The following is a 15,057-nucleotide window of genomic DNA, read 5'->3' on the forward strand; positions in this document are numbered from 1 at the left end:
TTAATTTATCACCATTGCAAACAGTTTCTAGAATTAAACAAGCATGCAGACAGTTGAAGGGCACTGTGTCACATACACCTCTGAAAACATGTTTTGCATATCATGAGAGGTACTCTCTGTCTGGGCCATTTGCCTGATAGATAGAGCATTGGGGTCAAGTGAACACTCATGCATATCTTTCTTTCAGAATATAAATAGAAGTCATAGTGTCACAGGTGCACATACACAAATGCATGTTAAAGCATATTGAAGTACATTAACGTCTGGACACTCAATATTCTTGCAGTGAATTTCATGATTTTACATGTCTATTCATATTATATATTTGCATAATTATACTGTGTGAGGTATAACATAAAATATGCAAATGAGACAAACAAACTGTCAATGTGGTTTATCTGGTGTGTTCAGATTAAATAAATACATTAAATCGTATTAAAGGATACACTGAATCCAGATAATGTCAATCATAGCGTAAATCAATTGGCATAAACCAAAAGGAAGTGGAATGCATAAGGTTGCTGATATGTTTTAATGTAAAACATTGGATTAAATGTAACATAAGATTTTAAGCATTTGCTGCAGTGTCTCCTGATACATAAACCAATGAAGACATTACAGCAAGTTCCAAATGAATGAAGATCATGCAACATGACGGTAAAAATTTAAAGAAAGTTTCTGAGGAGCCACATTAAACATTAAAAAAAATCAAAAGAAATAAAAACAAAAAGAGTTGTCACTTACTTTCTGTTTTGTGAGTTTTGTGTCTGATTGTCCAGCAAGACAAGTTTTTTTTTTTTGTTGATACTTAGATGAAATAGCACTTGCTCCTGCTAAGTCCCTTTTAGCTCTCTGTCAGGACCTGGTCTTTCCCTTCAGAGCTCTGCACTCTCTGTTTATTATACTTTTCAAGGGAGTGCACATGATGCAGAGGGTGTGAAGGTCTAACTTTTTTTTAACCTCTTAGCTCAGGTTGCTCTTGAGAGACAGCTGACCAAGAATTTCAAGAGGAGTAGCAGGCATAGGCAAATTAAAAGATTCCCACGAGAAAAGCTTCCTCGCCTTAAGCTTCAGTGATTACAGCAAGCTGTTCAATTGTCCTGTGCATGAAAATTATAGATTGTTAAAATGTTCTTCACACATTTCTGTTTGGAGGTTACACTTACTTCACTCAACAGTGCTCCATGCTTGGTTGCAAAGCTATGTCTTGTTCGGATGTGTGTTCAGTGTGTCTGGATACAGGTGAATATGTGAAATCATAAAACAATATGTGAATACCAGGCCCTGATTTGTACAAAGAGCGACTGATAGAAAGGTCAAGCACGGACTCAAGATTATTATCTCTATTTCTTTGTTTTAATGTGTTTAACATCTCTATTTACAATAACATCTTTCAGGCATTGTGGAGTAACTTTTAAGTGCTTTTCATTTTTTTCTAATTGAATGGTTATAGTCTTGACTCTAACTAGCTTTTGAAGTTCTGCTGATTTCCATTTAAAAGCTTTGAGTGAGAAACATATGTCTTTTATGATCAAGATTTTTTTTAAATATTAAAATTCAGAACACCCTTTCAATCACACTTCACCATGTCTTCACCAGAATCAGTTAACTAAATTGCCACAGGCTTCCTCATATTACATGTGTCTACCTAACAGTTTACATTTAAATTACAACTTCCTATTTATAGAGTGCAACCAATCCAATGAAGATAGCACATGGAGCTTGTTTATTTGCAGCAAATGGGGGTATGACATCTGTTGCTGGAATATCATTGTGGTAGGGTAGGCCAACAGGGGTTCGGGTAGCCCCAAAACACAAAAAATGGCTCTGCCATAAATAGCACTGTGGTGCAAGTTGTTTTATTTACAGTGCAAAAATACCCAGTCCCAGCCAAAGTGCAAAAAGTGAAAAAGTGTCCAGAATTGAAATATGTATATGTACAGTGAATAAAAAATATTTACAAGTAAAAAAACAAAACAAAACAATCAAACAGATGAAAAAAAAAATTTAAAAAACAAACAAACAAACAAACAAACAAAAAAAAATATATATATAACAACAAAGAATTTAAATAAACAAATCACTACTTTCAATTCACAACACACCGCACACAGCTACTCTCTGGCAATATCTCCTTACTCCCTCACTGTATATGCCTCCAGTGCCTGTCAGCAGTGGCACCAGACAGAACGCCCACTCCTGCTCTGGCTACGCCCAGGTTCTGGCCATGTGCTCAAACCGCAGGAGGTCATTCTCTATGTCCTCCCCTTGCTGGTAAGCAGGCATCTTTGGCTCTTTGCAGTAAATCCTCTCAGCTGGTTTTGGAGTGGGGCTGATGTCTTGCTAGGAGCTGGGTGCAACAGAGCGTCGGCGTGGTGTGGGTGTAGGGTGAGCCAGTCGGGGACTTTCAGATGCTGTCGTCGCTGTTGTGGAGGTCAGTTCAGGTTGATGGGGCGCCTCTGATCTGGTTGGTTATGATGTTTGGCGGATGGATGCTGCCAGGCCTTGGATCTCCTCCAGAAATCCTTCCTCCCGCTGTTGCTGTGTGGTGAGGAAGTGCCTCAGCAGCGCCACCATGTCTGCCTCAGTGACTGCTGCTTGCTTGGGAGGCCCTTGCTGTGGAGTGCTGGTTCTGGGGCCCGTTCCCTGCTGCTCAGACTCCCCTTCCTCCACTGTCAGGCAGCTTTACTTTCTGGGACTGGAGGCCCATCTTCCTCCTCACAGGTTGCACTGCCTTACAACTGGCCATCCCACCTCTGACACCAAATGTGGTAGGACAGGCCGAAAAAAGCATGTAAGTGCAAGGTGTTTTATTTACAGTACAAAAATCCCCGGTCCCAACCAAAGTGCAAAAAGTGAAAAAGTGTCAAAAACTGAAATATGTATATATACAGTGAACAAAAAGCAAAACAAAACAAACACACAAACGAAAAAAAAAAAAAAAATAAAATAAAATATATATATATATATATATATATATATATATATATATATATATATTGTTTGTTTGTTTTGGTTTTTTTCCCCACTGTACATATATCTAATACGATTTTGAACACTTTTTTGCACTTTGGTTGGGACTGTGGATTTTTGCACTGTAAATAAAACACCTTGCACTTACGTGCTTTTTGTGGCGGAGACATTTTTTGTGTTTTAGGGCAACCTGAACCCCTGTTCGGCTTTATCTTACCACAATCATTGTTGCTCTGTTAACATGTTTATCCTTGATAAACTATAAATCACATATATTCTTCAAAGCAGTTTAACACTGCTCATTCATACCCGCTCAATTACTGTGATATACGCACACATACCCTCTCAATTACTATCACAAACACACACACACACACACACACACACACACACAGAATACATGATTGCACAATTCAGTACTGCTCCTTGTCTGCAAGTAGACTGTCTACTGGAAAATGACAATAATACTGTGATGATAACAGTACAAAAATCTTGTTACGCAGCTGTATTTTTGTATAATGATGTTATGATGATTACATTAGCTTTGAAGTGCTCTTACATAATGCAGTGACAGAGCATGTGTAATCTGAGCTTTCACCCTGCTGGACATGCCTGCTTTAAGTCGAAGTTACGGAACTGCTCTCTGTCTGGTAACCAGAGGAACCCTCTCAAATGTATAACAGAGGATGAGAAAAGCTGAGTAGGTATTTCATTTTGTTATTTATTTATTTATTGTTATTTATGTATAACATTTTGGTATTTCATTCAGATTTTTTTTTTTCATTCAAGTGAGTCAGATCTTTTGAGTGTGAAGACACGAGGATCCATACTTGCCTCTTTACTTCTCTGAATGAACCTCTTGCCCTGTTAGAAATTCAGTAAACACAGTGTGAGTGCACACTGCTATGTAGGCATTTCCTTGTTCTGTGAATGGCACAGATGGTGAGAGGGCGAACAGCATAACAATCTATCATTTCGTTTAGATGCATCCATAATATTTATTTATATTCATAATATAATACAATATAACATAATATAATATTTATATTTTTATATTTTTCATCCACACCAAATATAATCAGTGGTTGAAATAATCTCACTTAGATTAATTTGTTTTAAGAAAATTTTAGTCAAGCAAGCATCACACAATACTTTGAACATGAAAAACAGTATGAAAGTTTCACATACAACTACAAAGCATAAAGAAATAAAAAAGACCTACTTTTCAACTGTTCAATTTTTAAATACATTCGATATGATCAAGAAGCTAAAGTGATATATGCATAGTTGAACATTCTTACCGGTTCCAGTCATTTATTTTAAATATTATAGACTAATATTTTGAATATGCATCTTATAGTGTTAAGTATAGTATAAAGTGATCCTGTACTGATTAAAATGTTCAGTGGTCTGACAACACTCGTCACATTTGTTTCAGACAGACAATTACAATACGTTTCATATATGATCACAGAAACTGCATACATGTTTAGCATTTTAACAAGATGCCTATGGCTGTTGATCCAAACAATGAACATATATTTATTTATATTTATAGAATATTTATAACATATATTTATATATAAGTTTCCTATATACACTTAGAAACATAAGTTACACAGTCTTTCTGGCTCTGATATAGTGTTATGATATTCAACTGAACATGGTTTACAGAGTTCCTTCGAAGACCTATGTCAGACAGTCTTTGTAGCTATTCTAAAGGTCATCTTCAAATAACAAATTTTCCTCATCATAGTTCAGGAACTTGATAAGTCTTCCAGGGAGAGGCAGCTTGTTCATAAGGCTCAATCTGTGGGCTCCTAGCTGCTGACGAATCTTCAGTCTGCACAGCTGGACCAGGGACCATGGGGGCACTGCGAAGGTAGTCAGGATTTACTTGACATTTTGGCCATATTCAGAGACACAGAAACAGTATTAATTCTGGTTAAAAAGTAACTGATATGATGAGAAGGTCATATCAAACCAGAGGAAGGGAAGCTGTTCTTAGCTTGCAGATACTCCTTAATGTAATTTCATATTGCGATTGATAATATGGTTCAAATTCATTGAGAACAGATGATTAAATGAATACTAAATGGGAATTTTGAAATTAAAATAACTATCACAAATAAATAAAACAAAAATCTGTGCAGACAGACCATCTCATATAATATGAATATAAGCCTATGTCCTAAAAGACCTTGAAGCTAACACTTTTAATGAAAACCACAATCTGTCGTTTATGTTCCAAAACATTCTTTTAGTGTAAAGATATTAATATTCAGCACATTTCCCCATTATATAGGTGTCTCTTTTTTGCACCAGAGCATTACAGTGTAAGCCTAATTTAACATTTCATTGCACACAGACTTTCAGTATTCACATAAGTTGTTCACAACATTCATATAAAATACATTGGACATACACTTAACATTTAAGTGTCATACAGTTTTTAAACACTAAATGGTAACATAGCTATAAACAGGGGCAGGACCAGAGGGGGGGCTTTCGGGGGCACGGGCCACCCTGGATATTTGATTGGCCACCATGGTTGCCACCCAAAAATCTTGGTCTATGATTCTATGATTGGCCATCAACCAGGTCAAAGGCAGGACTATCACCCTTGAATGAATCAACACTCCACATGGGCTACCCCAATCAAAGAAGTCTAGAAACGCCACTGCCTATAAAGGACCAAGAATGCTATTTTAAATCTAATGCCTGCTGGTTTTGTATATTCTGCTGTGTTACCTACCACTGGTATACTCACTTGCTTTCTCTTTAACATGGGCCCAGTCATTATTGTTGTCCAAAAGTTCTCTGAGTCTGGCACAAAGTTTGACATAACCCACATAATCCAGCAACACCTCTATGATGGGGCCTGCCCAAGGAGAGTTTAAGGGACTGGCCATTACCTCGCAGAACTGTTTGTCAGAAAAACAGCAAGGGAAGAAAACAGATACTGTGATCAGCACAGTTACATCTATAGATGTATTAAAACCATCAAAACTGCACAATCTCCATCCCCTTACCTGTACACAGGTAGTTGGAGGCTCATCACTTATACAGTGCAATTCATTCCTGCCACTCTGCCTCATCTTAATGGGTGGATGTGGGCTGTTGCCATACACACAATTAAAACAGGCAGTAGCATCACAGCCATTTTTCATCAAGTACTTCAGCATGAAAATATATTTCATGCAGAACATCATAACACCTGGGAAGGTGGTGGGATAAGTTGGTAGCAGAGCATTGACATTAGCACCATGCTCCACCAGCAGAGAGACCATGTCAATACAGCCCTTCCTTACAGCCACCAAAAGTGGATTAAAGGTGTCCAGGTTTGGGTTAGCACCTGCCTCTAAGAGCATGGTGGCTCCCTCTATGTTTCTATTGGCCACAGCGAAGTAGAGAGCAGTGCTACGGCGGTCCTCATACATCTTAGACCAGTCATCGGATAGTGTGGCATTCACATCAAAACCAGCCTCAATCAACAGCTCCAAAACGTCGTCTCTGTTGCGTTCAGCGGCCAAATGGAGGGGGCTAATGCCACTGTGCCTCACTTTGGCCCTGCTAGTTCGAGGGATGAGCATACACACAATTCTGTGCAAAGGGACAAACGATAAATATACACCTGCATTAATATATCAACAACAATTATGAAGATTATGGTATGTCTGAAAGCTTTTATTCCTCAAATTCGTAGCATGCCCACATCATAGCAGTTCAACAAGCACTAACCCATAATGTCCATTTTTTGAAGCAATATGAAGAGGCAGTAATCCAGATTTCTTTGGTTTGTTAACATCTGCTCTTTTTGAAATTAGAATCTCCACGGCTTCATCATGGCCATTCTTTGAGGCTTCGTATAAAGCAGTGGCTCCATCATTGGCTTCAGTGTTGATATTTGCCCCTGGAATTTTTTTTACAGAATGTCATGGCTTCCATCTTTATTGGGATGAACCAGCAAAACCTTCCTTAAAGTTCAATTAGTCTTTTACTGTTCAATCTTTTAATAAAAATGTCATACAAAAACATTAAACACAAGTCTTACCGTGTTTAATCAAAAGTTTGAGAACTTCAGAAGCACCCGTTTGAGCTGCAGTGAACAGCGGATCAATGCCATAAATATTTCTGGCAAATAGCTTTGCCCCTGCTTGGAGCAGCATCTTGGCAATATCCATATGTTTATTTCGCACTGCCTCGTGCAGCGGCGTGTCACCCTGAGCACAGCACTTTGTAGCGGAGGCACCAGACTTCAAAAGAAGATTCACAATCTCCTCATTCGGTTTCTCGCAAGCTGTACAACAGAATGACTGACAAATTTTTGGTGGTCCATGTATATCTCACACATCTGTCAATGTTCAATTCAATTCATAGAATGACTGAATGCTAGGAGTCTTCCCTAATGTTTCATTGATTACAGTCTTACCTTTGAAAAGGGGAGTCTCCCCTTGATTGTTGGCAATGGTGGGATCAGCACCCTTTTCTAGGAGGTATTGGACACAATCCAAATGTTTGCGGCCCGCAGACAACATTAGAGGAGTCTGATTCCGGGATGTACGTTTGTTGATTGTGTCAGGTTTGGCTGTTGAGGAAATAACAGCTATGTGAAAATGCACATGGCAAGTGTTTTATGATGAAGATGCTAATTATAGTGTAGAAACACCTCAAAGCCCCATCTGAAAAGTCCTTTAGAACTTTCCTTTAACAAAGCCACTCACACACTTTCAAACCATTTGCTTGCCTTTTAATAAAATCTTGAGGCACTCTACATGACCATAGTATGCAGCGTCATGAAGGGGTATCCAGCCATTCTTGTTTGGTTCAGTCAGGCTCCTGTTTGTATTTTCAAGAACCTCTCTCAAAGCGTTTGCATCACCTCTCCAAACTGCTGAAAGAAGAGGGTCTAATTCCCTGAGCGATACAGTAAGACACACAAAAGTACCAGATGGTGAGCCATGAGTCAAGTTGTACTTCATCCAAGAGTCTACGACTTTGGTATGAAAATGGTCAGTTAATAGACACCAGTGACAAAGGCACTTACTTCATGGCCTCCACAGTGACCCTTAAGTGACCATTCTGTCTTGTCCAGGAAATCACTTTCTCTTGGTCTTTGATGAAGAGCATGCTTTGAGGATCTCGTCTAATTTTTTCACACTGTGTCTCACTGTGAAGAAATTAACCATGAATTAAATGTGAAAAATCACTTTTCTACATAGAGCAGAAACACATGTACAAGTCATACAAGTGTACAACTCAGGTATACCTGGGTGGATTGGGTGGTGGTTTGTCTGGTAGAGAATCAATTTTTTGACATTGAGCAGTTGAAGGTGAAAGTGATTTTATTTGCTGGCTTCGCCATGGTGTGATGTTGGCATCAGCCAGACTACGTTCAACTGCCAATTGTAGAAGTTGCTCATCAGACATCTTGTTGTAGAGGGAATAGTCCTCATAGGCTACACCGGTTCTTGTTGAACGAGGCACTGACAGTCTAGCTGCATCCATGATGTATCTTCTTGAACTGAAGAAATTATCAGTAAATGTGTCAGTAAAGGAGTACACATTTCAAAGTCAAAGTAGGTAGCCAGAATATTGTTCAAAGAAAATAAAATCATTAGTCTTGAAGCCCATTATGATGTTTTTGGTGGCATATATGTAAAAACCACTTTTTAATGAATTTGCTAGTGGTGCAAGTGTACACATACACGCACTTTCTCTCCAGAAGCAATTTAACATATCTTATGATCAAAGCTATAAACCATGTGTATTCTTATTTCTGAGAGGGAAATGCATATATCTGCCAGTTCTAATAAATAACTGGAAATTTGTCCTAAGCAGCATAGTTCTAGAAAAATGAATTGTGCCAATAAACAAAAAGATCCACTGAGCCAACTAACATTACAAGCCACCCTGCTTTTAGCTCTGTAGCTAAACAGTTCCTTTCTAATATGACCTGGTTTCTCTCTGTGTAAGTGCCCAACCCGTCCCAGTTACCTGATCCGTTCTGCACATGCGCATGCTCACGCAATCGCAATGTATTCATGCCCGCTTTGTACCACGCATGTGTGAACATTTTACAGTGTTCAAACTGAAACACTTGACGGCTGCCAGCAAGTTTACGTAACAACTGGCAGTTCACAGCGAGAGTCTCTTTAAAGATATTTAATGCTTTTTATAGAGTGTGCAAGTGATGGTCGTCATTTTGTATGCTGTGGATTACCATTTTTGCAAGTTCCGGTTGGTTTAAGGGGCGCAGTGGGTAGCTGTCGCCTCAAAGCAAGAAGGTCTCAGGTTCGATTCCCGGCCGGGCGGCCAGGGACCTTCCTGTGTGGAGTTTGCATGTTCTCCCCATGTCTGTTTGGGTTTCCTCCGGGAGCTCCAGTTTCCTCCCACATTCCAAAGACATGCAGGTTAGGCGACACTAAATTGCCCCAAGGTATGAAGGTGTGTGTGAGTGTATTTGTCTGTGTGTGCCCTGTGGTGGACTGGCGACCTGTGATTGCTGGGATAGGCTTCAGCACCCCCCCTAATTAGGATAAGGGGCTTAGATGATGAGTGAATGAGTGAGCGGTTGGTTTAAAAAATCCCTATGAGAGAATGAATGGGGTTTTGGAAAATCGACAAAATAATGCCCATGGTAGTTAAATAGCTGCTTAAGAGACCCCGCATTCGATTCTGTTCAATAAAATACATGTGTGTGTTGTCTCCAAATAGACTGTAGACCCATCATATCTCTGAAATATGTCTGTTGCTATCTCTATGCTAACAGCGAAAAAATAATGGACTACACAGCGAGTCACTTAGCTAAGGTGAGCAGAAGTTAACCATAGCTAGCTTAACAGATCGAGGATCAAGTGTTCTCACAACAACCACACAGTTAGCTTACATAAACACATCGATTACTTAAGGATGTGATCATACACTAACACGGTGCGTAAACGATATACATTTATTGACACACACAACAGTTGACCTAATTACACCATATCACATCATTATACAGGGGAATTAAAGCCACGTAAAAAATCACACATGCGTGGAAAGGATCAGGCATTGTCATAAAAGGGGTTCAGTTCTGTTCAGTTCGGTTCAGGGGTTCGCATGTGCTGACTTCTGCGCATGTGCAGAATGGATTGGGCAGCCGGGACAGTCTGCTCATACACGTTGATTGAATGGCCTAACATTTGGATGTGAGCCAAGTGGTACTACTTAAAGTGCAAGAAACCCATGTTGAGATTGAGAAGACATAGAAATTTAGCTGCGATTAATAGTTAACATTACATATTTCCTTCTTTTCCCCCCTTTGTTCTGCTTTAAAACACAGAATGTCTAAGTAGTCATGATGACATAAAATATTAGCTAGTTTATTAGCTAAAGCACATTGTTAAGGCTTAATCAGAGGCATTATCAGGCAATGATTGTTCTGTGACTGATCTACATGTCAAGCAACTAGCTTATGCTGGCTATTATAAAGAAACATGATCGTTATGGTGGTACAGAAATGTTATATCAACCAAAATAAATATTGGATGTAAGAATATGAACGTGAATGCAAAAAGAATGTGCTTATCATCATGATGATATGGATACACTAGTTTGTAATGTGCTGGTAACAAAATATTTTGCTGAGGTCAATCAGTTCCTGTCAGTTCAGCCTGCATGGACACTTCTGGTCTTACAAAAGACTCAATATACAAATATCTAGGAGTCCCTCTGGGGTCCCAGGACTTCACTGCAGTTGAAGTCTGATATATAACATTCTTCATGAGCTGGCTGACCTTTTACAGTAGCTTCTGGTCCACTTATACACTCTTCACAAAACAGGACATCATGTGAAACAAACAGTAAAGGTCTTAGTCTCACCTCAGAGCCAACTGCTCTGTGGAAAAACATGGAGAGCTCTTTGAAGCCAAATAAGATGGAAAATTCACGTTAGTGCACCCCAGACCATAGCCAAATCTTAAATCCAGCAGTGGATAGCTCTGGACAGCACTTACATTGAATATCTCCACACTGAGTCCAAAGACTTAAAACTGCTGTTGAGCTGCATGCACAACTTTTCCTATTGCACAGTACTGTGTGGAGGATCTTTTAGCTTGATAAACTGTAGTGACTGAGCCGTGATAAGAGAGCAACACTTTTAGGGTTAAACATGGCTAGCATTTTAAGATTGGTCCTTAATGTGATCAGCGTCCAAATTTGACCCTGAAAAGTGCTTCAGCTCACGGGCGAGGTAGCATGGTGCTGCCACTGATTTAAAATAGACAGAGAGCAAGGCACAAACATTGCTGGAGAGAAAGTCTGTTTTGAAAATGCATTGATGGAATTCAGTAAGCATTGCAATATAAATCAAACCAATCCTCATTTTTATCGCTGGATTGTCTTGTAATTGTAGTAGAGTTGTAATATATTTGTACTTGTATTTCAAAATGAGGCATTATTTTCTAATTATTATTGAATTTTGCTCATAAATGTATGTAATACTCTTTGCAGCTTTACTTAGATGCTTCATTGTTTTTATGTTTTTTAAGGTCCGTTTCTCATCTTCTGTGTTGTTATCAACATCTCCAACAAACAAATAAAGTGCATGTCAGAACAGATGTATATCTATGGTACATTTCCATATTGTAAATAAGTATTAACCTACCATACGATGAACGGTGCTGGTTCTTGCAGGTACTAACCTGTTAAGAGTCTCTCACTCATCTAAAGTCTGGGTTATCCAGTCAGGTCTTTTAGAGGGTTCTTGGCAAAGGCTTTTAGTCTCATGTTGTACACAGACTGATAATCTTTCAAACCGCTGTTTCACTCACAAATAATGACCTGTCTGGCCTAGATATATAAGCAGAGCATATTTTGCATCAGTGCCAGGATACTTTAGAAGGGCAAAATAGTTAAGGGAAATAGGACGACAGTGTTCGCACACACAAGTAAAAAAAAAAAATTAAAAGCATCTAAGACAAAGTCATGAAACTAGGTCAGTAGAAGGCAGTTATGGACTCATGGTTTGCCAGTGTAATATAAGAGCACAAAATAGTTACCAAACAGACTTCACGTGACTTAATGTGCACTAATTTTAGAGTGACCTCAGGTCAAAGCAAGCAGTATTCAGGCAAACAAGAGCAAGTCAGCGTTTTGAGCAGCTGTCTTTGGTTCTCATATTTGCTGGAAAAAGTGGTATCTGCTATCTGTAAACTTCTTGAACTGAATGTCATACCTCTGCAACTATTAAATCTTTCATAAGATATTACTGCAACCCCAGAAAGACAGAGGAAAGTAAAACACAAACAATGTCAAGGGTTTCCAGTGGTTTTCTAGCTCAAGAGTGCATTTGCTTTTAAAACAGAACCTTTGCACTGGCATGTGGCAAAGTTGGCAGTGAAGTATGATAAAGTTTTTGAATTGTTTGCACTTTGGCGCTATTTGCAGTAAAGTTACATGTATGCAGATTACAAAACCCATTTTGTATGGATACAAAACACATAATTTTTAAAATCTCTAGCTCTGTCATTAGGGGAAATATTGCCTATACTTTCTGTCCCAAATAAAGAGAAGAATTTGTATTTTTGTTTTTATGTATCTATCTATCTATCTATCTATCTATCTATCTATCTATCTATCTATCTATCTATCTACATTATGTTACATTACATTTATTTGGCTGACGCTTTTATCCAAAGCAACTCACAAGTGGAGAAACAATTCATGCTCTATCTATCTATCTATCTATCTATCTATCTATCTATCTATCTATCTATCTATCTATCTATCTATCTATCTATATGATTCTAGATAGATAGATAGATAGATAGATAGATAGATAGATAGATAGATACTTTCTTTCTGTCTGCAACAAATCAGATATGCAGCACTTTATTTTATGGGAAACACATCAGTACTTCAGATAATTGCAGTTATGTACTGCATCCTTTAGAGGCCACTATTTCTCTTGTCTCAGCTCTGTTTATCATTTTCATCATTATCTCTCAGTTGCTTTGTTTGAAAAAATGCTACAGATAAAGTTGTATCAACAAAGTTAATAATGGATATGGTTAGAGATTAGGTTAGGCTTAAGGACAGCTACTGTTGCATTGGTGTATCAAAGAATTTTGAAATCGACTTGTTGTGACTTATGCAATGAATTTTGCCACTTGTCCATATTTGTTACCTGTTTCATGAGATTTGGGTATTTTAAAATCAATAAAAGGGAGACATAAATAAAACAAAGTAGAGTTATCACTATAAGAGAGACCCAAACCTCTCAAGTCTATGGCATTAAAGTAAGTTGTAAATGGATTAAAATGATGAAGGTTCCAGAAGGTAATTTTCAGTCAGATCCCATTCCTCTGAGCCCTGTAATAATCTATGCTGCAGACACCTACCTCACTATTTACGTCTATATGCTTCAGCAAACCCATCTCCACCCTGTACTCCCAGCCCTCGTACAAATTATCATTCATATGATACCAAGAGGGAGGTTTATGGATCTATGCCAGATCAGGGCTTACCGCTCCGATCCAGCCAGTCACTAAGGAAAACATACTACCACACCACTATTTCCTGGTCGTAACATAATCTGCTTGCATTTCAAGGAACATTATTACACTAAAGAAACTCTTAACTCCATCACTGGCTTTGTCTAATGTGGGAGGGGGTCCAAAGGTTCTCATTGATCTGAAGTCTGAAATTGCAAATCCTGGGGTGAAACAGTGCTTTCTCAAACAGTGCTTGTTCTTTTTGGGAGTCTCTGTGGTTTTGGTGGTATCCTGGGGTTAGCTACCCTCAAGTGCTTTTTAGGTGTGGCCAGGGTAATATGGATTTGGTAAGAGGTAGTTAGAGGTTGCTGGTTAATGGTTAGTTTACCTTTATCATCTCAGGAATGCCTGAGAATAAGAGAATTCTAATCATAATGCAACAAAGATAATGAACTGTATCACTGTAATGAATGAGTTAAAGGTTTGGCCTATAATGTTATATTCATATCTTGCATTGTCTTGAAATGACTGCACAATCTAACAGCCTGAACACTTACCTTAATTTGAATCTTATTTGTTTCTTATTTCTTTGTTGGCTCTTAGCTACAATCAGAATATTGAGATCGTTTTAGTGCCTGAGAATTTGACTCCATTCCCCCTGATTGTGTTTTAATGGCTTGCTCTGTGTTCTGAAAGACATTGCATTTTTCTCAATACCATTGCATCACCGTTTCATAAGTCATGGGTCTCCAATCCTGAAACTCAAAAGCCTCATGCATGAGTTCACTCATTACTTACAGACTAATATTCTCATCCTAGTTAGCAAGATGTGGATCAACAAGGTTTCAAACTTAGAAGAGAGGGTGATGCATTTAAGTCTCAACACAGAAAGGAACTCAACACAGATGGGAACAACTGGTTATAAGTGTAATTACACTTGCTTTAGCATATTAGTACCACTCTTTTAGTTGTGGTGACTTAATTGGCTTTGAATAGGATTTTTTTTATCCTGCTCTAATATTCATTCTTCCTATAAAGTTTTGTCATGAATCAGTCTTCAGTGTTCGAAACTACAACAAATTAATTGACTATAAGGCCATGTGACAAATTTCTGGCCATTGGTCTTACTGGTATACTGCGAAGCACCAACATCTAAAGTAAGAGAGAGAGAGAGAGAAAATAGTTAGTTTGAAAGAAAGGTTGCTATACAGACAACACGATGCAATTGGACATATAAACTCTGTGATATGGCACAAGGGAAAAAATACATATACTGTTGATCTGTTGGTCTGCCTAACCCTCAAACTCTAGTTTTGCCATGGAAATCTAGACCTAAAATTCAGCTTGGAATCCGATAGCTTTGAAAATGAGCCTACTTGAGTCCCTGTGGCATAACTTAAATTTTGTACCATGGCATAGCAGCTGTTTTAAGGGGCACTGTGATGTGTCTACTCTTGATTAGTCTGAGAAGTGTCTTCTTTCTGAAACTGATAGTTGCCCCACTTAATGTGATGCTGGGGGTAAATAAAGTCTACTTGTTTGCTGAGGAGCTAAGACATGGTCTGTTATGACAGCACTTCTATGACTATCCATAAAACAGATGCCC

The 15,057-nt window shown here is 38.5% G+C and overlaps 1 protein-coding gene across 1 annotated transcript; it reads right to left on the bottom strand.

Annotated features, from left to right (window-relative positions):
* Nucleotides 1-4,689: 4,689 nt before the first annotated feature.
* On the bottom strand, nt 4,690-8,481 carry LOC115810253 (ankyrin repeat and SOCS box protein 2-like). The gene is made up of 9 exons (XM_030772179.1): nt 8,243-8,481; nt 8,021-8,143; nt 7,721-7,890; nt 7,406-7,561; nt 7,028-7,273; nt 6,715-6,886; nt 6,006-6,576; nt 5,744-5,897; nt 4,690-4,847 (listed from the first exon to the last, which is right to left on the bottom strand). The coding sequence occupies exons 1-9, from the start codon at nt 8,479-8,481 to the stop codon at nt 4,690-4,692; spliced, it is 1,989 nt and encodes a 662-aa protein (XP_030628039.1).
* Between the last annotated feature and the right edge of the window lie 6,576 nt (nt 8,482-15,057).

The sequence above is a fragment of the Chanos chanos genome, chromosome 4 (assembly GCF_902362185.1).
Source record: "Chanos chanos chromosome 4, fChaCha1.1, whole genome shotgun sequence".
Classification (NCBI taxonomy): Eukaryota; Metazoa; Chordata; class Actinopteri; order Gonorynchiformes; family Chanidae; genus Chanos; species Chanos chanos.